Here is a 23769-nt window from a genome sequence, read left to right as displayed (position 1 = left end):
TTCACACGACCCGCACACTTGTCTTGCTGCAGCCGTTCTCCATCACACGTCGCCCAGGCTGGCTCCATACGCATGCTGCCCGCCGCTGACGCCTCCGGCGCCCGTCATCTACTCCGTGCGCTTCTCCGCGAGTGCACCTACCTCCCCGACCCAGCCGCCCGTCTCTACGCCCATCACCAGGTTGTAAGCCGCTTTCTCGATTACCATCCGCTGCAATTGGAGGGTGGCTATTATAAGGACCCCTCGGATAACCCGGCACTCTCACCGCGGCGCCTACGCGGCGCTCTGCAAAATGCGCGGAAGAGTCTCAACTTTCTGCGCCGTGCCAATGAGGGCGAGATGGCGCCTCTCCAGCAGCTTCTACTACTGACCTACGGGCGCACTGGCAAGCGGCGGCACGAGCTGATGCGCACGTTGCTCACTCCGGACACAATTAGCGAGAGCGAAGCCGTTGAATTGTGGCAGGCAGAGGTCGAGGCAACACTCGATCCATCTAAAGCCATCACCGGGATCCCAAGGGCCGTAGAGGAAGCCCCGAGGCGTGAGGGCCGGCCCCACAAGTACAAGATTTCTCCACGCTACTCTCAACTCCGCGCTCTTTTGGAGAGTCAGATGTCCGATGCACGTCCTATAGAGATGAGGAGAGCGAAGCTGAAATCGGCACATCTGGAAGTGCCGCTGACCAACATTTGGATGCGCCCATTCCCGCGAAAGCGTGAAGTAAACATGGTGCATAAGTGGTATGCCACAGTGCTGGACAAGGTTCTTCCTCCGCTACCCGAAGACGAATGGGAGAGGCTTAGAGATCTGGTATCGGGTGCGCGCAAGTGGAGCGGCTTGAAGCGCAGGAGACCCGGTGTGCCAACTCACATGAGCACCTACGATGTGGCTAAGCTGGCCAATGTTGGTGGTACTGCAGGAGAACGTTTCTTGTCTCTTGCTTGTCGAGAGCACATGTTGCCAGAACATGGCTCCAAAGCAGATATGCTGCTTCGACTGTCGACGACGGCAAGCACTCGATTTCAAGCCGCAGATCGGTGGCTCACACAAGGATCTGCTAATCCAGATGTGCTGGCTTCTTTACTGCAGGACGAGCTGGAGATGAAGCGTCTCCCAAGGCAGTCGCCCGGTAGACGCCGAGCACAAAATATTACGCCGCGTCTCATGCGTCACATTTGGGCCAAGGTCTTCTCCCAATGCCCCGTTCTTCGTTGGAACGAGCAAAATAAGGGTTGGATAGTTGAGTGGGGGACATGGGAGCATTTACAGCGAGAGCCTGAAGCCGTCTGCCACAACAAGTCACTGTTCGAGGGTGTGGACGAAAGAGGAAGAACACCGCAAGCAGTCGGTATTTCAGAAGCTAGAAGCCCACAGGCGGAGCCGCACTCGGAAATACGATAGCCCGTGGCCGAGTGAGGAGTAGTATTACTGGTATAAGTGGGGCAGCGTCACCATGATCATGTTGTCGAGCGTAGGGCGCATGCCGTTTGGTAGTGCACGCACGACATAAAAAGGGCTTCTTCCCCGCCAACTCTGCATCAGAGCAACCTGCGCAACAACCACCAACATGTCCGACAAACCTTCCGTCCGTCTGGCCACACTCGAGGGTAAATGTTACGGAGTGGGTCAAGTATATTCGATTAACGACTCTCGCAGATGTCGGCGCCATCTTGGGTTTAATAAATGAGCTCGCGATCTACGAAAATGCACTCGATTCCGTCCAGGCCACCGAAGAAACTCTTGCAGCCACGCTTTCCTTTGCCCCTTCATCCTCCGACCAGGCTTCCTCCACCGTCCGCTCTGGCTACGCGAAGACCCTCCTCGTAACGGCCCCCGAAGGGGAAGTAGCCGGCATGGCCCTCTTTTTCAACAATTACAGCACTTGGCGCGCGAAGCCTGGCGTCTACCTCGAAGACCTCTTCGTGAAGCCTAAGTACCGCCAGAGAGGATACGGCAAGCTGTTGATACAGGAGCTTGCAAAGGAAGTGCAGAAGATCGATGGGGGAAGACTGGAATGGAGCTGCCTGAAGTGGAACGAGCCATCACTGAAGTTCTACGCGGGCCTTGGGGCGAAACAAATGGAGGAGTGGGTTGGATTGAGGGTCGATGGCGAGGCTCTTGTCAATCTGGCGGAGGGCAAAGCAACGTCTTCTTGACACTAATAAGACGCTCAACAGAGGGAGTTCGAAATCATTATCATGGCATGAAGTCCCAGGAGTAAAAAGATGGAGATGAAGAATGGAGGCATGGGTCTAGAAGAAAATCCAAATTGGCCTCTAGGCGTGTGGCATAGAAGCAGACAAGATAAGAAGCAATAAAGATGTGTGGAGAAAGATAGGACATTGACCACGCGTAAGTTGAATCCCAACAGCGTCTTTCAAAGACTTCATCATGTTTGCTTCACAATGCGACGCTACATTTGGAACTTTTACTCGCACGACTGAGGACCCAAGGTTAGTTTCTGGTGTCCATGGTGATCGGAAACAACATACCTGCAGCTCCGGGTAGTCGCCTCCGCACTTCTCGTAGCAATCCATTTTGCCCTTGTTCGCACAGACGCAAGACTGACGGCACCTGCATTAGCCTCCACATAAAGCAGCAGTGTTGGTTATTCCTTACCTGAGGCCACGATTGGATGCAGATTCTAGGCTCGCAAGAGCAAGTGGCGCTGCTGGATGGGGTAGAAATTGGTAGCGTTGGCGTGGGTGTGTCATATGGCTGCCGCGGTTGCACCGGCGTGGCCGTGGACAGGGTGAGGAGAAAGGCGAGAGGCAGGACGACTCCAAAGTACTTCATTGTGTGTCGGGACGTTGTGTTTGCTAACGAGTGTGAGTAGTTGGGTCCGACCGACTAGAATTAGGCCAGCAGATAGAGTGGCAGAGTGGTAGGCTGGTAAGTCAAGGGGAAGGAGGGAGCGGCAAAGTGTAGAAGTGGGTACCGCGGCATGATATTCTCCAGAACGAGAGATTTCAGGAGCGCCAAGGTCCGTAAGGCGGAAACCCTAAAATTGCCAGCACAGGCTGAAGCCGCAGGTCCGGCGGCCCACGGTTGTGTTGGCACCGTTCTACTTCAGCTGATGGCGGGGTGGCGGCGTCCTCTCAATGGCCTAGTTACTTGAAGGATCTGAAAAAGGCGTTCCAGCCGCAAAAGGGCATTCTGGATCGAATCAAACAGCTGTTTCCTGGAAGTCGATCGGTTACACTTGGCGCGCACCGACCAATGAGCACTCCATGGTGCGGGCGGAGCGGAGTGCTTGGCAGCGGAGCATCCCTTAGCCAGCAATGTCCCACTCATCAAGAGTCAGGCCGCCGAGTATTGCGTACGGTTTCCTTGCAAGCACCCCGATGGCTGTGATAGTCTCAAGTGAGGGAATGACACGCTCACTCGAGGAAGCGTCGGCTGGTCTGTTCACTGTGCGGGTACCTCGGTAGACTGTGCGCAGGATGAAACAAGCCAGACATCAATCATTTCTCTTTGCCCTGACCGCTTCCAAAGCGTCATTGTTTCTGGGCAGATCGAGATACAGCTGATGCGTGGCTGGCGAGTGGCCGCTCGCAGCCTCGGACGGAGCGAAGCGGTGGCCATAAGTATGTGGTCGAGAAAAATATGTCGTGCAGATGCGAGCTGAGCAAATACATGTGAGACTTCTTGGAGGCCCTTCACTGCGGAGCACTTTGCTGAATGCGTGTTATATGGCGTGACGCGCCTTCCATTTTGGCTGTATTTATATGCATGCCGGTGTTGCTGGTCTATCTATGTGGCTGTCTTACATGCAGGAACGAGCCGTGGCGTCAAGGCGAATATTGAGTTGCAACGCCGTAGGAATCGATGTGTGCGGATACGAATACTGCTCGTACGTAGAGCATGAATTTCTCATGCCATGCTTGCTATTGAGGACAGCCGATGCGTTGAGGTTAAGAGAAGGAGGAAGCGAGTTTGCTGTCGTTCGTAAAAATAACAGCAGCCGGGAGCAGTAGCATTGTGTCTTCCCGTACAGCCCCGGACAGCTTCACGACGTAACGTGGTGCAGCACGGGAAGTAGCCCGTCTCCGAAGAGGCTTTTTTTTTGTTGCCGATTTAAGCAGCACCAGCAGAGTGCACTACTGTCTAGGTATTGCATCACAAGGCGGTGAGAGACCAGGCAGAACTTCGCCAGGTAGGCTTCTGGTGGATGCGGCCATGCAGGCGCTCGGCGGTTCTGAAATCTTGGCGTGTGTGGCACTTCGCCCCACCAAATGTGCCTGTGAATTCTCGCCTGTGAACCTAGTCACCGCCGCCGACATCCTACTGCCTCCAACACGCCATCCACCCCCGCGCTCCGACTCCTGCCACAGCGCTCCACGCACCTTGCTGGCGCCGACACCTGAGCACTCGACAGCCAGAAGCAGAGAACCACCCACCGCGCAAACACCTCGTCGAGGAATAACAACCAACCATGTCGTCCGAAGGCTCTTTGACGAATTGCCGCTTCTATGAGGAGAAGTACCCGGAGGTGGAGAGCTTTGTCATGGTCAATGTCAAGCAGGTGCACAGCTCTCCCGCCCGACTCCTGCCGCTGCGGCCATGCGCTGACCGTGTTCGCAGATTGCCGAGATGGGCGCGTACGTGAAGCTGCTCGAGTACGACAACATCGACGGCATGATCCTGCTCAGCGAGCTCTCGAGACGCCGTATCCGTAGTATCCAGAAGCTCATTCGCGTCGGTCGCAACGAGGTCGTCGTCGTGCTGAGGGTGGACAAGGAGAAGGGTGAGTAGGCGACGCACACGCGGGGCGGCCATGGCGCGCTGACCGAGTATAGGTTATATCGACCTTTCGAAGCGTCGTGTTTCGCCCGAGGATATCGTCAAGTGTGAGGAGCGCTACAACAAGAGCAAGATGGTTCACTCGATCATGCGCCATGTTGCCGAGAAGACGCGCACGCCTCTCGAGGAGCTATACCAGACCATCGCCTGGCCGCTGAACAGGAAGTACGGCCACTCGCTCGACGCCTTCAAGCTTTCCATCACCAACCCCGACGTCTGGAACGAGATCGCATTCCCCAACGAGCCGGTCAAGGCCGAGCTCCTGTCCTACATTGGCAAGCGTCTGACTCCTCAGCCGACCAAGGTGCGCGCCGATATCGAGGTTACGTGCTTTGGCTACGAGGGCATCGACGCCGTCAAGGACGCGTTGCGCAAGGCCGAGGCACACAACACGGCCGAGAACTATGTCAAGGTCAGGCTGGTATCGCCTCCGCTGTACGTCTTGACCAGCCAGTGCCTGGACAAGAGCACTGGTATTGCCAACCTGGAGAAGGCTATTGAGGAGGTCACCAAGACCATTACGACCTACGACGGTGGCAGCTGCAGGGTCAAAATGGCGCCCAAGGCCGTCACTGAGAGCGATGACGCGGAGCTGCAGGCTCTTATGGACCAGAGGGAGCGTGAGAACCAGCAAGTCAGCGGTGACGAGGATGAGAGTGAGAGCGACGAGGGCGAGATCCACAGCTAAAAAGTGGGCGCAGCGGCGCATGTGTGATGCAAGGATTTCATTCGGAAAGCATGGCGGCTGGATGGAGTCGCGGCGACATGCCAGTTCTGGGGTGGCGTATGAGGGCGGGTAAAAAGGATCCAAAAGTCGGGACGAGATAGAAGGCAGTCTAGCTGCCGCACTGCAGCAGGAGGAAGAGCGGCGAAACAGCCAAATTTACCATTTCACTGCATCCTGGCTCGAGGCGGCGCCGTGCGAGGCGAGTATGGGCTTTAGCTATATGTATGCTCTGCGCTGAGGATTGCATAAGATGGCGATCTGATCTGATAGGCCGTTCGGCGCGCGCGAGCCAAGACTGGATCTGGCAGCACACGTCACGCGTCGCTGCCGCCCGGGAGCTATGGCCGCCCGCCTGTGTATCCAACTTTGCCCACTTTTTCACTGCAAAGATAGCTGCACCAGCCCACGCATTGATCGCCAGCGCCGCTGCGATAGACTTTGTCGGTCCAGCAAAACATCGGCCACGGCCTTTGCGCAACATTCAACCCTCGCCACTTCTGCACAGAGCTCGACGAACACGCCAGCCGTCGCCATGGTACGCTGGGCGCGCCTTTTCAACCTCGACAAGAGCCGGCGCGACCGGCCTCATCTCCGCGACCAGATGAGCGCCTGTGAGTCTAGAGCCTTGAAGGCTGCACCACTGCTCACAATCCGTAGTACTTCCCACGCGCCGGGACGATGTCCCTCCCTCGCCTATTCCAGCCAAAGAAGTGACCAAGATCGCCCTCCGCCTCAAGCACCAGATCGAGACCGTGATCCCCTGCGAAATGGAGGAATCGCTGGTCACCTGTGCCCACAGCCACGTAATCACTCCGTCGATCGTCAAGCTGGCAGCCTCCGCGGGTGGTGATGACTACAATGCATGTGTCGTCTACTGCTTGCTAGTAGTCAACAAATGGTTCAAGAGGCAGGCTACCCTCGAGCTGTGGGACTCGGACCTGCACGATGTCCGTGCTGTGGCTTGCGAGGTCATAGCAAAGCGCATGTGAGTCTGGTATCTGTTACTGGAATGCGGGTGGCAGTGTACTAACTACTCGTAGCATTGAGAGCGAGGAGGACATGTGTTTCTTGCTCGAGGACATTCTGCTCAAGCGTTACTCCATTATCGTCAATGGCCAAGAGACAATGCCTGCCAACGTTGTCGAGCGTGCCGTCGACTTGCACACCCTGCGCGTCATTGGCTCTTCCGGGTACCAGAAGTGTATTAACCATCTCTGGCGCGGGTGGTTGGTACAAGATGACGAAGATGCTTCGCGATTCATCGATTGGAAGCACAAGGGGAACACCAGCTACTGGACTCACTTGGACCCCGACCGGATGCGTGTGCCTGCCTACCAAAACGCTCTGCAGATCTTGATCTCCGTCGTCTACCTGGCTCTGTACACGGGCGCTATAAACACGATCAACCCGGACGGTGACCTTGACATAGTTGAGGGTCTCTTGTACGTCTTTACTGCAGGATTCATCTTTGACGAGATAGCCAAGTTCTGGAAAGTTGGTCGCTACTATATCGGCTTCTGGAACGTCTTCAACAGCACTCTGTACGCGCTTCTTACAGTTTCGCTCATAACTCGTCTCATCGCACTTGGTCACGATGTCGATTCGGAACCGCGCGTGCGATACAACACACTGAGCTATAACTTCCTGGCTTTCAGCGCGCCAATGTTCTGGATGCGCATTATGCTGTACCTCGACACCTTCCGATTCTTCGGTGCCATGCTCGTGGTGCTGAAGGTCATGATGAAGGAGTCTCTCATCTTCTTTGCTCTCCTCTTCGTTATCTTGGTCGGCTTTTTCCAGGCTTTCATCGGCATGGATCAAGTTGACAACAAGATCACAGCTTTCGCATTCATCACCAAAGCAATGTTGAATGCTATTATGCAGTCGCCTGAGTTTGATGGATTTGAGCGGTTCGCGCCTCCCTTTGGCTTGATCTTGTATTACGTCTTCACGTTCGTGGTCATGGTTGGTAAGTGAATCTCGTCACGGCTCGGCTACTCGGCGTTAATTGACAACCATCTTAGTCCTACTCAACATTCTCATTGCGCTGTACAACAGTGCTTACGAGGATGTCACTGATAACGCCATCGACGAGTACATGGCACTAGTGCGTATTTCAACCCAGAAATTGGATGACACCATGCTAATGTCCGTTGCAGCTCTCTCAAAAGACCATGCAATTTGTGCGAGCTCCCGACGAAAATGTCTTCATTGCGCGTGAGTACCGTTTCTCACTCGAATTTTGCTTGTGCTGCCTAAGCTGACCGTCGAAGCGTTCAACCTCATCGAGCTCTTTTTGGTGATCATCCCGTTCGAATGGTGGCTGGATGAGAAACGCTACAGCCGCCTCAACGACTACGTCATGGGTTTCATCTATTCCCCTCTGCTGCTGATTACGGCTGCAATCGAGACGGCACAAGCCCATAAAGTCCGGGATAATCGCAAGCGTGGGGAACAAGATGATGACACGATAGAGGAGTGGGAAGAAATGGCCGGGGAAATCGACTTCGAGTCTGAAGGCTGGGCGAAGAAATGTGAGGAAATCGCCCCTGAGATCGGCGTCGAGCAAGCCGTCATCGAAGTGAGGCAGCTGAGACGCGAAATCACGGAGCTTCGCGAGATGGTCAGCTCCATGATCCAGTGAGCTCGTGATGGCCTTACTGGGACTTGTGCCGTCAATCCGTGGTCGCAAACACGGTCTAAATACGCCGTTGACGAGCATCAAAGTTGCAAGATCAGGGTACGTTGACGAGGCAACCATCATTTCACAAAAGTCATGCGCATGTTGTGGTGGCAAATGTTAACCGGGGCTCTGCGGTCTATGGCCCGTTGCTCCCTCCAGCTAATTTGTTTTTCTCACTTCCTTTCGTAGCAAGCCTCACGCACTTCGTTTGGCGCCATGAAGTTTGTCAAATTCCTGTGCTTGATATCTCCCGTGTTTTATTTCCTTAAACTTCGTTTTATGTCTAGAAAATCACTCGAGGCTCAATTCTCTTCCCACGCATGCTCATTTATCCAGAGGCCCCTGAGGCGCACGTAACCCCCAAAGCACTCGGGGTGTTTGAACACAAGATCTGGTTCTCTCCTGACGGAGCCTTGACCGTCCAATCAGAAATGGTGATGCCGCAGGTACCGCCTGCTCCGCAGTTGATGTTGGCCGTGGTCGGATCATACTTGTCAGATGTCTCGCCAGAAAAGTCCTTGACCACGACGCCGCTGATCTGCGCATTTCCAGGGCTGGTTTGGCAGTAGTCGGCATCCTCGCCGTAGCAGCTCTGTACTTGGAACGCATAATCGCAGTTTTGCACGGTGAAGCCAGTGAAGGTCACGTTGGAGACGGTGGACAGACCGTGACTGCCACCGCTCGGGTAAGTCTTGATGCCCGCCGCCTTGGTGCTGTCGACCATTTTAACGTTACTTGCGTAGACGTTCTTGACCGTGTCGTCACTCGACTTGCCCAGCGATCCCACCGAGATGCCATGCGAGCCGGTGCATGTGATTTGGTCGATGGTCACATAATTTGCCCCCGGCTTGAAAGCCACACAGTCGTCATCGTTGGACACGTCAATGTCGTAGAGCGTCACGCCGGTGCTCTCGCCGATGTCGAAACCGTCGGTATTCTTGGGTGGGTTGTCCGACTTGGAGGTGGCGTCCAGCTTCAGGCTGGAAAAGGCGACGCGCTCCGCACCGCCTTTGACCGAGACGAAGACGTTCGGGGGGTTCTTCTGTCGCAGCCCGCTGACGTCGATGTCGGAGCCGCCGGTGATGTAAAGCAGCGTCGGCCGCGCGTACGAGCTGTCGGACGCGAAGAGATCCCACGCGTCCTGGCCGTTGCCGTCGATGACGCCGCCGCCCGTCAGACTGCGGACCTTGACGCCGGAGGCATCCTCGAGCAGGATCATGGCGGTCCTGCCGGACCAGTAGGAGGTTGAGCTGGAAAACTTCAGGAGCCCCTCGAGCTGGATGTCGCAGCTTGCGCATGCCGAAAGGTCGAGGACGCTGTTGGCGTAATAGGTCACTCCGGCTGGGAACACGATGGTGCCGCCTTTGCCGCAGGTCGAAAGCGCAGAGGCGATTGCGGGGACATCGTCTGTCGAGGACGAGCCCCCTGCTGTGGGCGTGCAGACGGCGCGAGGTGCGAGGGTGTTGCTGGGGTTGTCGTCTGCGGGAGCAGGGAGTGCTGCGACGATGGCAGCGATGGTGGAGAGGCAGGCAAGGAACTTCATGGCGAGTACAGCTGTGCCTGTCTCGAGAGCTGAAAAACAAAGGCAGAAGCGAGAAGTTGAGAAGGGTACGAGAGGTGTTTTTCGGCTTGATGCGAGACGCAGCTAATGATTCTCAACCAGGGCTCCTCGTTTCAAGTGGAGGTGTGCATATTGTTCCTCCGCCGGATGGCGGGTGGGACGGGCCGACGGTTTGACAGGCAGTTGATCGGACTTAGCTCCAAAGCTTCTTCTTGACAAGCTGCTGCTTAGCGCCGTTCCAGCAGAATCCAGCTACCTTCGGCACCGTTGCAATGCGCTTGCTCCCGGTCATCTGTTTCAAACGTGCGCATCAAACAAAGCCCCCACTCTAGATGAAGACGACTGAGTGGCTTGGGTGCAGTCTGTCGCGAGGCACTTGCGAACCGACCCACGACCAATACAGCGCGAGGCTCCCCTGTGTGGCGGGTGCTATGGCACAGATTGTTTCGTTTACCCGTTCGTCAAGACAGAAGCAGAGCACAAAACCCCACCACTAACATCACACAGTACACTCGCCTTCGGCCGCAGGGAGTTGGACTGGGGTAGGCCGGGGCTGCACATTTGTGGGGTAATTCAGCCGGGACATGCCGTGGCACTGTTGCGCGAGACATGCCGGGAAACGAATCTTCGAAGTGGCTTGCAAGGACACGATCCATTGGAGGTTTGCAATGGAGCGATCCGGGAACAGCGGGATTGCTGTAAAGCTCGCCTGAATTCCTCCGGCTTTGAGGTTCCTCGGGGATCTTTAGCGCGACTTTCTCACGTACAAGAAGGCAGGTTTCAATCGCGTTTTCTGGCCTGCAAAGCGGTGCATGTCGAAGATACTTGGGTGCTCACGATGAGGGTAAGATCAATCGCTGCTTTCCTGCTCGCCCTCGGGATCCCCGTGTCTTCAGTCCCCACGCCAGACCTTGCGAAGAGGACCAGCAGGACGACTGCTCCAGCAGGATGCCTTACGGTCGGATCGAGCGCGACTTACAAGACCATAACGAGTGCACTCGATGCGCTTGGGACGAGCTCGACCACCGACGCCTGCATCTTCGTCAGTAGCGGAACCTACGCCGAACAGCTGACCATCACCTACGCCGGATCCCTGACGCTGTACGGATCAACCACAGACACGGGCACCTACAAGTCGAATACAGTCACCATTACCCACACCGTCAAGTCAGCGGATGCCGGCTCTCTTGATGCCAGTTCGACCGTCAACGTCAAGGCCGACGGGTTCAACATGTACAACATCAACGTTGTCAACGACTATGGGGCCGGCGCGCAAGCCGTTGCGTAAGCTGCTTGGCGGTTTCCCTGCAATCATCATGGACGATGAAGCTAACCGGATCGTGGACAGCCTCACCGCCAACGCCGACAAACTCGGCTTCTATGGCTGCCAGTTCAAGAGCTACCAAGACACGCTGTACGCCAAGAAAGGGACGCAGTACTACTCGAACTGCTACATCGAAGGGGCGGTCGACTACATCTTCGGCGCGGCTAGCGCGTGGTTTGGCGAGTGCACGATAGCGTCGAGCGGCGGCGGGGCCATCACCGCAAGCTCGCGCGAGACGGCCGACGACGCATCCTGGTACGTGATAGACAGCAGCACGGTGACGGCCGCGTCGGGCGTTCCAGGGCTGGAAGGGGAGGTGTACCTGGGGAGGCCGTGGCGCGTGCTCGCTCGAGTGGTGTTTCAGAACTCGAAGCTGTCGGACGTGGTCAACCCCGAGGGCTGGACGACCATGGCCGAGGGCGCAACGCCGCTCTACTACGAGTGGAGCAACGAGGGCGACGGGGCGTCGACGGCGGAGAGGCTGTACGAGAGCGAGTTGGATGCTGCTGTCAGCCACGAAACGGTGCTGGGAAGTGACTACAAGAGCTGGACCGACTCGAGCTACTAGTGGCGGAGGGGATAGGGGGGGGTGGTGTGCGGGGTTTCTTCCACGAGCTCTCACATGTGGACATGGCGTGTACAGCGTCCTTGGCGGATGGCAAAATGGAATCCAACGCTATCTGCGTACAAGACAAAGTGATGAAAAGGAGTGACTAGGAGTGTGGACAGCAATGACCAAGTGATGGCGAAGCATGGGAAGCGCTCGACGGTGTCTTTCAAGCGTTGCGGAAACGCCTCCTAGCGCGGCCCATGGTCAGGCACCACGAAGCTGGCGTAAGTGACGGTCCGTCGGTAGGAGAGGCTGATGATGAGTTGCATGGAAGGGCCCGGTACCTTGGCCGCGGGCCGGAGCGGAGGGTACGCCATTTCAGGCGGTTAGCGCGCAGGAGACAGGCAGGGGCGTTGAGCGTGCACTGCGTGCTCCTGGTGAGAGCAGATGTCGACCTCTCTGCATGCGGGTAGTGGTAGCGCAGGGCCGCCGGTCGGAGGAGACGATGGTGTCGATCACGGCGAATTTTCAAGGCGACCAGCCGGGATGGTGTCGCAAGAGGTCGAAATTGTGAAGAACATCTCGGGCGGCTGGCGAGGCTAGGCCCAGGAGGGCAGTGGGCTTGAGCTTAAGATCGGCAGATGGTTGACAGGCAGCATTCCGGCAGCTGTGAGTGGTGCGGCACCGATCGAGAGCTGGTTCCGGCTGTGACCCCGAGCCCGATTAGCACTGGCGGGGCGTTTTCTCCGCGCTTTCTAGCGCCAGGAACGCCCAGTAGACCCTCACCGGAAGGCTATCCATTGCCGCCAGCACGCTAGCACGCCGGAACACCTTCCGCCACTCACGGCGCGCACTGGTGGGCCCGGGGAGGCAGGCCGGCTCTCCGCCACGCATGTCAGTAACCATTCTTCACGCAGCCGCCAGTGGATGCTGCAGCCCGACCTGCGTGTGGTCAGCGCCAAACAGCTGGTGAAACAGCCGCTGCGCTTCCTCGCCTGCCCAGGCGTGCTGGACTGCCCCGGATGCTGCCGGTGTCTCCCGCGGCGCAGCCCTCAGGCTGCAGCTTGCGACCACTGAGGCGTAGCCGGGGGCCGAGGGGTGCTACTCGGGCGGCAGGCGGCAGCCACAGCACCAGCTAGCGACTCGGCTGGGCATCAAACGGCTCTACCTGGGAAAGGCCCCGGAGGTGCTAGTGGCCCGCCTGCTCGCCGGCTAGCATGCGCCACGCACCCGCGACCATCAGGAGCCGTGATAGCCTCTTAAAGCTTGCGAGATGCTGCTCTCTGCCGTGTCCCGGAAGCAGTCGTTCCCTCTCGCTGCAAAACATGAAGACTTTCTTGGCCCCGGGCTTCAAGCTCCAACCCGTCTCCGAGGATGACATTGCCCTGGCCGGCCTGGCCTGGGGCTTCACCCTCGGCTTCGGTTTCCTCACCGTATGGACCGCCATCAAGCAGACCCGGCACGTCTCCAAGCTCCATGGCACCGGCCGCCTCAACTCGCCCTACATCTGGATGATCTGGCTGGAGATTGCCGTCTGCACCGCCTTCAGCATCATGTGCTGGATGTACCTGCGAGGCAACCTCTCTCCCAGCCTTGCCTTTTACTTTTGCATCCGTACGCCTGCTCGCCCGCCCGCCCCCTCCGCCCCAGCACGCGCCGGCTGACCAACCTCCCCCCACCCAGTGACGACGTGGGCGCTGCAGGTGCAGTTCCTGCTGCAGATCATCATCAACAGAGTCTCGGTGCTTCTTGTCAACCGGCGGAAGGGCCTCCACATCAAGATCGGGGTTGCCATTCTCATCACGGCCATCAACATCTCCGTCTACTGCATCTGGATCCCCGCCCGCCTCCAGATATCCGAGACGTACATCCACATCAACGAGGTCTGGGACCGGTGCGAGAAGGTCATCTACCTGGTGGTCGACGCCTCGCTCAACTGGTACTTCATCCGCATCGTGCAGAAGAACCTGGTGCGCCAGGGGCTGAAGAAGTACGAGTCGCTGGTCAAGTTCAACATCTACATCATCGGCTTCTCGCTCAGCATGGACGTCCTCATCATCAGTAAGTGCACGCCGCCCCCGTCTGCCGCAACGCCCCCACGCTGACCCGCGGCCAGGCATGATGTCATTGAAGAACTCGTTTGTCTACATGCAGTTCCACCCTCTCGCCTACATCGTCAAGCTCAAGATCGAGATGTCCATGGCCGACCTGATCGCCACCGTCTCGCGCTCGGCCAACACGGGCGGGCTGGACTTCAGGCGGAACAGCAACCGCACCCGCGACAACAAGCAGCAGGCCGTCATCAACGCCTTCGCCGGCCGCACCGAGTCGACGACCAGCTCCGACATCGAGGCGCTGGACAAGAAGCACAACGACTACCCCGAAGACCAGGACGAGGTCGAACTCCGGCGCATCATGCGCAGCGGCGGCGTCGGCCGCCCGGCGCAGAAGGATCTGCACAGCACCGGCGTCGACGACGATCACCACCACCACGGCTACCAGCAGAGAGAGGGCCCGCTGGTCGTGCACCAGCAGCAGGAAATCTCGGTCGAGGTGGAGAACGTGTCGTACGCGGCATCGGGTGCCCCCAGCCTGGGCGACGACAGCGACGAGCGGCCGCTGCAGAGCACGAGCGTGCCCGGCGTGAAGCAGAAGACCGGGTTCGGCATGCACACCAAGGTGTGGGGTGCGGGGAACAGCGAGGAGTAACACAGTGTTTTTTTTTTGTCTTCTCTGGCCGGCGGGCGCCGTATACCACCACTTCTTTCTGATTTCTTTTTTGTTCTCTTCCGACTATTATACCCCACGATTGTAATTAAAGAAGAAATGTACATACAATATAGATAAGAAGACGAATGTTACACGTCTAATAATATTCAAACGAAAGACTCGTGCCGCGCGCTGACGACACGATTGCTTGCCAAAGTTGATCGGAACCACACGGCTGACGACAGCGGCGCCGATCGTTGCTGGAGCGGGCATGGCGCAGAGACAGGCGCGCATCTGGTGCACCAAACGGAGTAGGCGGCGCTAGAGACGGACAACCCCTCAGCAATAATGATCACATGCCCTCGAACCACCCTTCCAGCGTCGACTGGGGAGGATTGTAGGCTTGTAGGCTGCAGGTCCTTTCTGGCGATGTGGAAAGCAGATAAGGTTGGAGCGCTGCCGCCCCCGGATTCTCGCCCCGTGCGTTGGCGAATGATCGCCCCTGATCGGCCCAGCTCCCGGCAATTCTTTCACCAACCGTGCCCTGCAGGCGCTTGCTTCCTTGCGGGAACTTCACGACAGATCTTCGCCTGTCCCACGGCTTCGAATGTGCCAAGGCCCGCGGAATTGCTAGAAGACATATATCACTTTACCGTTCAGCGACGTTGATCCACATCATATCGAAAGAGGAGAAGCAGTACAAATCAGGCATCGTGGAGGCGGTGCGAGAGGGGTGCTTAGCTGTGAATACGCCCGAGGCCTTCATGTCAGCTGGAGTGCCACAAAAAGAAAAAACCCTTGGCAGAGGAAACATGTCTGCTAATAGGTGTATATATCAAAGGAATCTGGCATGATCCAAACCGCATCTGTCTACTACTCAGAGAGTGCTTCGAATCAGCTCGCCCGAGAGCACGGGAGTTTTCCCGCAAGCGCCACGCCGCCCACCGTGACTCGAGCTTCATCAGCTGAGTGAGCCTAATGCCCAAAGCCCTCGCCGACGCTTTTGATTAGTCGCATGAAGGAAGCAGTGCAATAATGGCTGGCATGTGACAGATTCAGCTGCGTAAACTTGGGCTGGATGGCTGGGAGAGCAATGATAATCCTGAGTCCGGTAATGCCTCCGCCTGATTGCGTGCTGGTAACCCGTCTCGAGGCCCCCCGTTAGCACGAGGGGCTGTCTTTCTGGGTTCCAGCGGGCCGCAAGAGGTGGTGTACCTAGAAGAAGATCATGCATTCGGCGGACTCGGCGGACACTACTACAGTGGATCCATGTGGAGGCCGGCTGCTGCGCCCCAATATTTGCAATCCTCCAGTAGCGATCTGCGGAAAATAAATAATCATCAGGAGGATTCGGCCTGTGCGGTGTGCCATGCCGCGATGCTACCCACCGCGCGCGGATGATACAGCGCTCCACCCCTCTGCTCTGATGATGATGATGAATCTCCGCCGCCAACCGAACACCCACCATCATCAATGGGCGCAGGGCCCCACCCTCCCCCGCCAGGCGTGAGCAGGACACAGCGATCACCAGGCTGCATGGCCACCATCGCCTTCGGTCCCATGTTGATCCAGCGCTCCTCCCCCTCCCCCTCCTAACCCAGAAATTCCTCCCCTTGGCCCCCTCGCCCCCGCCCGCCATGCCCCACGGCGCGACCGCGCGGCGCTCGGAGATGACGCTGAAGCGCAGCGGCACGCGCGTGCACTCGACGTCCCTGACGGCGCCGCACCCGCCGCGATGCCTGCCCGCGCCGCCGCTGCCCGCCCGCACGCAAAACTCGCGCAGGAGCACCGGGTACCGCCGCTCCAGCGTCTCCACGTCCGTGATGCGCGTGTTCGTCATGTGCGTGTGCACCGCGTCCGCGCCGGGCCCGTGGGCCGTCGCGCCCGATCCGCCGCAGACGGTCTCGCCGAAGGCGAAGGCGTGCAGTTCCTGATCTGCCGGGCTTCCCGGGTTGCGCACGACCTCGCCGAAGAAGCCGAGGCAGTTCATGCAGCCGTGCGAGGCGGCGGCGGCGCCAAAGGCGCGCAGCACCACGTCGCACACGCGCTGCGACGTCTGCGTGTTGCCGGCGCAGACGGCGGCGGCCGGGGAAGGGTTGAGGAAGCAGCCGCGGGGGAGGGCGACGGCGATGGGGGCGAGGCAGCCCTGGTTGAGCGGCATGTCGACGCCGATGAGCAGGCGCAGGCAGTAGATGATGGCCGAGTGGGTGATGGCGGGCGGCGCGTTCATGTTGGAGAGCATCTCGGCGGCGGTGCCGGCGAAGTCGAAGGCGGCGGCGCCGTCCGGGGCGATGCTCACCGTCAGGCGGATCTCCGAGCCGTTGTCCATCTGGTCGGCGGCGGAGAGGACGGCGCCTTTCTGCGCGCGCGTCTGGCGCAGGAAGCGGCGCACGGCGACTTCGGCGTTTTGCTGGATCGCGCGCATGTAGAGGTGCACGGCGGCTTGGGAGTGTTCGGCCATCAGGGCTTGGATGAGGAGCGTGCCTTTGCGGTTGGCGGCCACCTGGGCCTTGAGGTCCGAGATGTTGTCGTCGAGGCGGCGGCTGCCCACGCAGCCTGGGTGCTTTCCTGGCTCGAGGAGCATCTTCTTGATGCCTTCCTCGTCGAAGAAGTTGCCTCCGTGTATCAGCTTGAAGCTCTTGATGGCCGCCCCTTCCTGCCAGAGTTCGGTGGAGTTGGGTGGCATCGAGGTGCCGCCCAGGCCGCCAATGTCCGTGTGGTGGCCGCGCGAGGCGACGTAGAAAGCTATGCGCTTGCCGCTCGATTCGAAGACTGGCGTTATCACCGTTACATCGGGGAGGTGGGCCCCTCCGGCCTCGGGGTGGTTCGAAACGAGGACGTCCCCCGGAACCAATTTGCCCTTGAGGAGTTCGTGCTGGTACTTGACCGCGTAGCTCATGGAGCCGAGATGGACCTAGCAGCCGTCAGTGATTTCCATTTCGGGACATCGCAACCGAAGTGGCGTACAGGCACATGCGGGGCGTTTGCGACGAGGCCGGCATCCGGGCCGAAGACGGCGCAGGAGAAATCCAGCCGTTCTTTGATGTTCAGGGACACGCATGTCTTCTGGAGGATGCGCCCCATCTGCTCTGCGATGGACATGAAGCGATGAGAGAACGTCGACAGAGCGATGGGATCGACCGTTGTCGAAGAAGCGTTGGTTTTGGCTATACGCGGCACGTCGATGACGACGTGAGCCGACAGGATCTTGGCTTCCGTCCCTGGCACAAGCAGGATGCTCTGGGTGCTGTCCAGAATCATCGCCGGGCCAGCCACCTTCATGCCGGGGAGGAGCTGCTCCAGTAGATATACCGGAGTAGAAACCTGGCCGTGTCCTTGGAAAAACGTCTTGACCTGGACAGATGGATCAGCTTCTTGATGGGGGCATGGAACTCAAGGGAAGCACCGACGTTCGTCTCGGCCAAGTCTGCCTTCGCATGGGAGAAAGCCGTCATCTTGAGTTCAGACGCAAGCTTGTCCGCATCCGACGACACGGATCCGCTGCTGCCGATACCACGGACGCGAACGTCGTCGACAAGGATGTCTCTCGAATCGGGGAAGACGAAGTTGAACTCGCGCAGGTGCTGCTCCAAAAAGGCATCCCTGAAACTGCCGTTTGGCGGTTGGAGGATCATCATGGCCGTCTCGGTTCCGCGATACCTCATGTTGAGGTAGTGTTCGTAACGCATGTCACTCTCCTTGATTCCCTGGTTCACCAGACGCTCAGTGACAGTGGATCGCAATGATGCGAGCTTCTGGTCGAGATCATCAACTGTCTTGCCGGCGTAGACGACATTGACTGGATCCTGCGCCTCTTGGACGATGTCGGCAAGCGCCATGCCATAGGCCGACAGGATGCTGGAGTACCTGTGGATGATGGCTGTGGAGATGCCGAGTTTGGAGGCGATTTCGCAAGCATGCTGCCCGCCAGCTCCTCCGAACACGGCGAGATGGTGTTTGCCTGGCCCCGGTCAGTACTCACATGGCCGCCATCCAGAGGGACGTACCGATTTCATGGCCCTTGGCCTCGGTAAGGGCTCGAATGGGTCTGCACATGGACTCGTTCGCCACGTCCAGGAATCCATACGCCACCTCTTCCGGGGTGAGAGACTGGCCCCCTTCGGCATTGATTCTCTGGGCCAGCTCTGCAAACTTTTGCTTGACCACCTCCGAGTCCAGGGGCTCGTCCTCGTTCTTGCCAAAGATCTTTGGGAAGTAGTGCGGCAACAGCCTGCCCAGAAACAGATTGGCATCGGTGATGGTGAGAGGGCCGCCCTTGCGGTAGCACGCCGGGCCAGGGTGGGCGCCGGCGGACTCGGGCCCCACCACGAAGAGGCCGTTGCGGAAAAAGAGCATGGAGCCGCCTCCGGCAGCCACGGTGTTGATGTCGAGCTGTGGAGATTGGATGGTGACGCCGGCCGTGGTGGTTTCGAAGACGTGTTCCAAGACGCCGCCGTAACGGCTGACGTCTGTCGACGTCCCGCCCATGTCGAAGCCGACGACGGGCACCTTGGTCTCGGGGCTGTAGCAGGTGCGCGAAAAGCCGACGACTCCGCCGGCGGGGCCAGACAGGATGCCTTTGAGGCCGCTGAAGCTCTTGTGGCTGACGAGCCCGCCGTCGGACTGCATGAAGTCGGCCCTGACGTCGTCGAGGTGCGAGCCCTCGAATCCGCGCCTGAAGCCAGAGAGATATTGCTTGATGTTTGGCGTCAGGTACGCGTCGGCCGAGGCCGAGCTCCCTCGCGGGATCATTTTGATCATGTTCGCCGCCACGGCCGAGGAGAGCGAGACGTGGGAGAAGCCTTCCTCGGCTGCGAGCCGGCCGACCCTGGCCTCGTGCTCTGGAAAGATGTACGAGTGGGCAAAGCAGACCGCGATGGTGTCGATGTCTTTGCTCCGGAGCTCTTTCAGGATGGTCCGGACCGAATCCTCGTCCAGCGGCTTGATGATGCGGACCATGTCTCCGCTTGACGTGCGTACGAGCTGGCCAGGAATCTCCGTCTCGACCTTGTGGGCGCCAAACACGTCCTCGTCAAAGTTTTCGACCGTGACACGCTCGTCAACTTCGCGTACATCGGTGTACAAGACGCTGGGTTTGACGATGTTGAGGTCGAACAGGCGCGGCCGCGACTGGTACGAGATGGTCAGGAGATCGCGCAAGCCTTTGGTGACCAGCAGGGCGTGTCTCGCCCCCTTACGCTCCAGCAAGGCGTTGGTGGCGACGGTGGTGCCCATCCGGACAAACTCGATGTCATCCTTCGGCAACGGGACACCACGGGGGATCTCCTGGCCGCGGATAATGGAGAGCACTCTGCGGATGCCTTCGGCCGGGGCGTCATCGTAGTTTTGCGGATCAACCGAGAGGAGCTTCAGCACGATATCCCGGTGGCCTTCCTGCCGAGCCCATACATCGGTAAAGGTCCCTCCTCTGTCTGAGACACCACCGTGTCAGCGTGGCAACCGGATCATCCCTTATGGATGGGACGCACCGATTGCGATCTTCACGGGCTGTTTGGCGCCTGCGGTCGTCATGGTCGATGGTGATGCTGCATGGCCCGCCCGGTCTTGGGGATGAATCCAGGGCTTTATATCGGCAGCCTCTTGATGGGGCAGCCCCCAACATGACCAATCATGGTGCACTGCCAGCCAGTCAAAGAATGAGGCGGGCCTGGATCCAGTCGCGGGAGATGCAATACGTGTGGAGCTCGCTCCAGACAATGTTGGGGCGGGAGCGATGGGGACACGCCGGCAAGGCCATAATGCTGGAAGGTCGATGCGGCCGGGGTGGCGGTTGTAGTGATAAGTGATGGGCACAAGGTGGGGAAGACCCGCCTTTCCCGGCCTAGCGTCCGCCGTAACGACCATCCCTCTCTTCTGACCCCGGTGCAGATCTGGAGAATGAAACGACTGTTATCGCCATGATGAGACATCCCATAAGTCTGCGGGCGCCAGCCCGTGCCTCGACCGTGCTGTTTCACTGTCGCCATGTCCGTCCATGAGAAATCCGCCCATATGGATGACGAGCCCAGGAGCGTCGACCACAAGGTCGGTAGCGTCAGAGACGTCGACCAAGCTGCTCAATTTCTTGCAGAAACCCAGCATTACCCACCGCTCTCGGCGGCGCAGGAGAAAAGGCTGGTCCGCAAGATAGACTGGATCATGATACCCATGGTGAGTCCGACCACGTACGACGTGACAACCATGCCTTATACCGACACCCGTCTTCAGCTTTTCCTTACCGCAACCCTTGGCGCAGTCGACAAGGTTTCGCTCAGCACTGCCGCCATCTACGGACTGAGAACGGATACGCACTTGGTTGGCCAGCAGTATTCGTGGCTGGGTTCAATCCTGTCTCTCGGGGTACGTTAAGCAAGCAGCACCCGACCTCGGTCAACGAAGATGCTCATTGTCCCAGGCGCTGGCCGGCATGTTCCCTGCCTCGTATCTCATGCAGAGGCTTCCTTCGGCAAAGTTTCTTTGCGGATGCAGCCTGGGGTGGTCTGCAATGGCGCTGCTCATGGCCGCCTGCCACAACTGGAGCAGCCTCATGGCTCTGAGGTTCCTGATGGGTACATGGACTTCCCTCACGCATGCTGACGCGATGGCGCTGATGCACTGCCAGGTTGCTTCGAGGCCATCATCGTGCCCGGCATTTCCCTGATCGTTGCCGCCTTCTACAAAAAGGAGGAGCAGCCTCCCAGAAATGCGCTGGTGTTTGCTGCCGCGAGCTCGGTCATCAACGGGTTTTTGTCGTGGGCCGTTGGCCACATTGACGGTGCCCTGGCAATCTGGCGGTATCTGTTCCTGATTATCGGTGAGTGCTGGCGATGCACCCGGCGGCCGAGGTGGTCCCTGATTGACGTCTCAGGCTCCATCACATTCGCGTGGTCTGTGTTCGTCATGGTCGTTCTTCCTGCCAACCCGATGGAGGCCATTTTCTTGTCCAAGGAAGAAAAGTACCACGTGGTCAAGCGCGTGGCTGTGAACAAGACTGGCGTTGCGAGCAAAGAGTGGAAGTGGGGACAGGTGAAGGAAGCCTTCATCGACCCCAAGACTTGTGAGCACCGTCTCGGCTGTTGCACTCAGACTCGGCACCGTTGCTGATGTCGCCCAGGGATCATCTTCTTCTTCAACATTGCAATCAACGTCCCGAACGGCGGGCTCACCACCTTCAACAGCATCATCATCGCCAACCTTGGATTTTCCTCGGTCGAGGCGTCGTTGCTCAGCATGCCCACGGGTATCATGAGCACACTCTCGGCATTCATCTTCTCATATGCGGGGGCGAGGTGGGCCAATCGACGCTGTCTTGTCACTGTAGCCGCCTGCATTGTTCCGATTGTGGGCACTGCCGTGGTGTACGCAGTACCCCGAGACAACATAGGCGGACAAATGGTCGGCATCTATCTCGTAAGCATCCAAGCACCCATGGCCAGACTTGGGCTGACGATTGTTTGCCAGCTCTACACGTACTTTGGTCCGTACGTTGTCGGAATCGGCCTCGCGCAAGCCAACACAGCCGGCAATACGAAGAAGACGGTTGTGTTTGCAATACTGTACATCGGCTATGCTGTGGGAAACCTGATCGGACCGCAAACCTTCCGGTCTGAGCAGGCGCCCGCGTATACCGGTGGGGTGGTGGCCATGATCGTCTGCTACTGCGCCTGCATCGGCCTGATCTGCTTGTACTGGGCGCTGTGCGCGGCTCAGAACAGACAGTCGGAAGGCGAGGGGAGCGTGTCGGAATCGAGTGGAGAGACGATCGAGTATCTGCTTGATCAGACCGACTTTGAGCAAAAGGGATTCAAGTACACGACGTAGTCAGCAAAGCAAGAATGTAAACAGGTGACGCACGTGGGGGAGTTCCGCGCTCATTGGCTGGCATGTTATCTTCGCCATGCCGGGGAAATGGGCCCACGTCCCGATCGATAGCCAGTGCTGTCCCGGCATCTTTCACACCGCCCCTTCAATCCCTGGTCTGCCCGCCCCGAGGCAGCCAACAATTAATTAATGCATGGAGCAGCGAAACCTTTGCATCGACGCCTGCCTCTGTCGTTGGTCAGCCTCGACATCTCAAATCTCTTTAAACTCTTGCGTGTCACTAATTCCCGGCCCGCGAACGACCGCGGGCTCCCCACTGTGATCCGCGTCCGCGATGCCAGCCGGGGAGGCACGGCGTCGCACCGGGTGCTGGCCATGCAAGCAAGCCCACAGCCGATGCCAGGAACAGCGACCGCGCTGTGCGCGCTGCCAGCGCCTGGGGCTGCGGTGCGCGTACGGCATCAAGTTGCTTTGGAAGGAAGACGCGGTGCAGCGGGGCATATGCCTCGGACGGCAGGGCGTGTGGTCGAAGAACAGTATGCAGGAGGAGAAGAAGAACAAGAAGAAGACGTCGAAGAAGCAAGGCAATCAAGTTTTCCTGGATACAGGAGGGCGACGGCCGATTTTCCTGAACACGACATATATGCACATGAGCAGAGACGGATGCTTTGTCGATGACGAAGACGTCGAGCAGGAAGTGGTGCCAAAGCCGGCGACGCGGTGGCCGGACGACAGCTATGGACCGTTGATGGGCTGGAGGCTCGGTGCAGAAACGCAGCTGTCGTGCAGGGAGGCGTATCTGCTCGACTACTTCACTTCCTTCATCTGCCCGAACTGCTCGCTCAGCCCGACGCACAACCCGTACCTGCGATACATCACCCCGATGGCGCGATGCTACGCACCGCTGCAACAGGTGATCCTGTCGGTAGCCGCCAACCAGCTGCGGCTCCTGAACGACCACAGGTACGAGCGCGAGGCATGGCTGTACAAGGCGCGCGCCATGAGCGGGCTCCGCGCCAGCATGGACGCCGGCGCCGTGGGATGGCCGTTCGTCGCCACCGTCCTGATGCTCTGCTTCTACGACATCTCCGACGGCTGCGACGAGTCGTGGCTCACCCACCTCAAGGGCGGGCTCGGCGTGCTCCAGCACATGCAGGGCGCGGCCGTGTCCCAGCACACCGAAGGCGCCGCCCTGGCCAAGTTCTTCACCATGTACTTCACAGCCCACCAGATCATGAGCACCACCGCCCGCGAGACGGACCCCGCCATGCCCGCTCACACCTGGCTCGACGACGACTGCATGGACGAGATAGACGCGCTGATGGGCTGCTCGCGCGGCCTCCTGAGCCTGATCGACCAGACCTCAGCAGCAGCCTCGCGCTACTCAGCAACGCGACGAACCCGCGCCGCCGCCTCCTTCTCCTCCTCCGAGCTCACCGAAATCCGACTCGTCTGGAACCACCTCTCGCGCTCCATCAGCGCCGTGCGGCAGGTAGCACCGCCAGGTACATCGTCCACCCTCGTCGTCCTCGTAGCCGACTGCAAGCGCACCGCGGCACTCGTCTACCTCCACGACCGCTTCGCCTCCTTC

General features: G+C 58.7%; 10 protein-coding genes across 10 annotated transcripts; 8 read left to right on the top strand and 2 right to left on the bottom strand.

The window, feature by feature from the left end:
- Positions 1-72: 72 nt before the first annotated feature.
- BKCO1_1700054 (uncharacterized protein) lies at positions 73-1401 on the top strand (the record flags this gene model as incomplete). Its single annotated transcript, XM_020271668.1, has 1 exon — positions 73-1401. One exon carries the CDS (start codon positions 73-75, stop codon positions 1399-1401), a length of 1329 nt encoding a protein of 442 aa, XP_020131713.1.
- A 166-nt stretch (positions 1402-1567) lies between these two features.
- On the top strand, positions 1568-2156 carry BKCO1_1700053 (acetyltransferase; the record flags this gene model as incomplete). Its single annotated transcript, XM_020271667.1, has 2 exons — positions 1568-1607; positions 1657-2156. 2 exons carry the CDS (start codon positions 1568-1570, stop codon positions 2154-2156), a joined length of 540 nt encoding a protein of 179 aa, XP_020131712.1.
- Positions 2157-4435: 2279 nt separating this feature from the next.
- Positions 4436-5491, top strand: BKCO1_1700052 (eukaryotic translation initiation factor 2 subunit alpha; the record flags this gene model as incomplete). The annotated part of the gene is made up of 3 exons (XM_020271666.1): positions 4436-4525; positions 4585-4747; positions 4800-5491. 3 exons carry the CDS (start codon positions 4436-4438, stop codon positions 5489-5491), a joined length of 945 nt encoding a protein of 314 aa, XP_020131711.1.
- Positions 5492-6062: 571 nt separating this feature from the next.
- Positions 6063-8174, top strand: BKCO1_1700051 (potassium ion channel yvc1; the record flags this gene model as incomplete). Its single annotated transcript, XM_020271665.1, has 6 exons — positions 6063-6141; positions 6188-6515; positions 6571-7499; positions 7555-7637; positions 7690-7747; positions 7804-8174. 6 exons carry the CDS (start codon positions 6063-6065, stop codon positions 8172-8174), a joined length of 1848 nt encoding a protein of 615 aa, XP_020131710.1.
- Positions 8175-8541: 367 nt separating this feature from the next.
- BKCO1_1700050 (endo-xylogalacturonan hydrolase a) lies at positions 8542-9756 on the bottom strand (the record flags this gene model as incomplete). The annotated part of the gene is made up of 1 exon (XM_020271664.1): positions 8542-9756. One exon carries the CDS (start codon positions 9754-9756, stop codon positions 8542-8544), a length of 1215 nt encoding a protein of 404 aa, XP_020131709.1.
- An 856-nt stretch (positions 9757-10612) lies between these two features.
- On the top strand, positions 10613-11666 carry BKCO1_1700049 (pectinesterase a; the record flags this gene model as incomplete). Its single annotated transcript, XM_020271662.1, has 2 exons — positions 10613-11058; positions 11123-11666. The coding sequence occupies 2 exons, from the start codon at positions 10613-10615 to the stop codon at positions 11664-11666; spliced, it is 990 nt and encodes a 329-aa protein (XP_020131643.1).
- A 1307-nt stretch (positions 11667-12973) lies between these two features.
- Positions 12974-14357, top strand: BKCO1_1700048 (uncharacterized protein; the record flags this gene model as incomplete). Its single annotated transcript, XM_020271661.1, has 3 exons — positions 12974-13262; positions 13332-13709; positions 13765-14357. The coding sequence occupies 3 exons, from the start codon at positions 12974-12976 to the stop codon at positions 14355-14357; spliced, it is 1260 nt and encodes a 419-aa protein (XP_020131644.1).
- Positions 14358-15697: 1340 nt separating this feature from the next.
- BKCO1_1700047 (5-oxoprolinase (atp-hydrolyzing)) lies at positions 15698-19889 on the bottom strand (the record flags this gene model as incomplete). The annotated part of the gene is made up of 6 exons (XM_020271660.1): positions 15698-15949; positions 16012-17271; positions 17325-17711; positions 17768-18318; positions 18365-19789; positions 19847-19889. The coding sequence occupies 6 exons, from the start codon at positions 19887-19889 to the stop codon at positions 15698-15700; spliced, it is 3918 nt and encodes a 1305-aa protein (XP_020131639.1).
- A 453-nt stretch (positions 19890-20342) lies between these two features.
- Positions 20343-22178, top strand: BKCO1_1700046 (allantoate permease; the record flags this gene model as incomplete). The annotated part of the gene is made up of 6 exons (XM_020271659.1): positions 20343-20717; positions 20773-20926; positions 20980-21171; positions 21226-21414; positions 21472-21767; positions 21819-22178. The coding sequence occupies 6 exons, from the start codon at positions 20343-20345 to the stop codon at positions 22176-22178; spliced, it is 1566 nt and encodes a 521-aa protein (XP_020131640.1).
- Positions 22179-22716: 538 nt separating this feature from the next.
- On the top strand, positions 22717-23713 carry BKCO1_1700045 (zn 2cys6 transcription factor; the record flags this gene model as incomplete). The annotated part of the gene is made up of 2 exons (XM_020271658.1): positions 22717-23628; positions 23684-23713. 2 exons carry the CDS (start codon positions 22717-22719, stop codon positions 23711-23713), a joined length of 942 nt encoding a protein of 313 aa, XP_020131641.1.
- Positions 23714-23769: the final 56 nt, after the last annotated feature.

Source organism: Diplodia corticola (genome assembly GCF_001883845.1).
Source record: "Diplodia corticola strain CBS 112549 chromosome Unknown scaffold17, whole genome shotgun sequence".
In the NCBI taxonomy this organism is placed as follows: domain Eukaryota; kingdom Fungi; phylum Ascomycota; class Dothideomycetes; order Botryosphaeriales; family Botryosphaeriaceae; genus Diplodia; species Diplodia corticola.
Note: the sequence above shows the minus strand (reverse complement) of the source record. Positions and strands in the feature narration are given on the sequence as shown.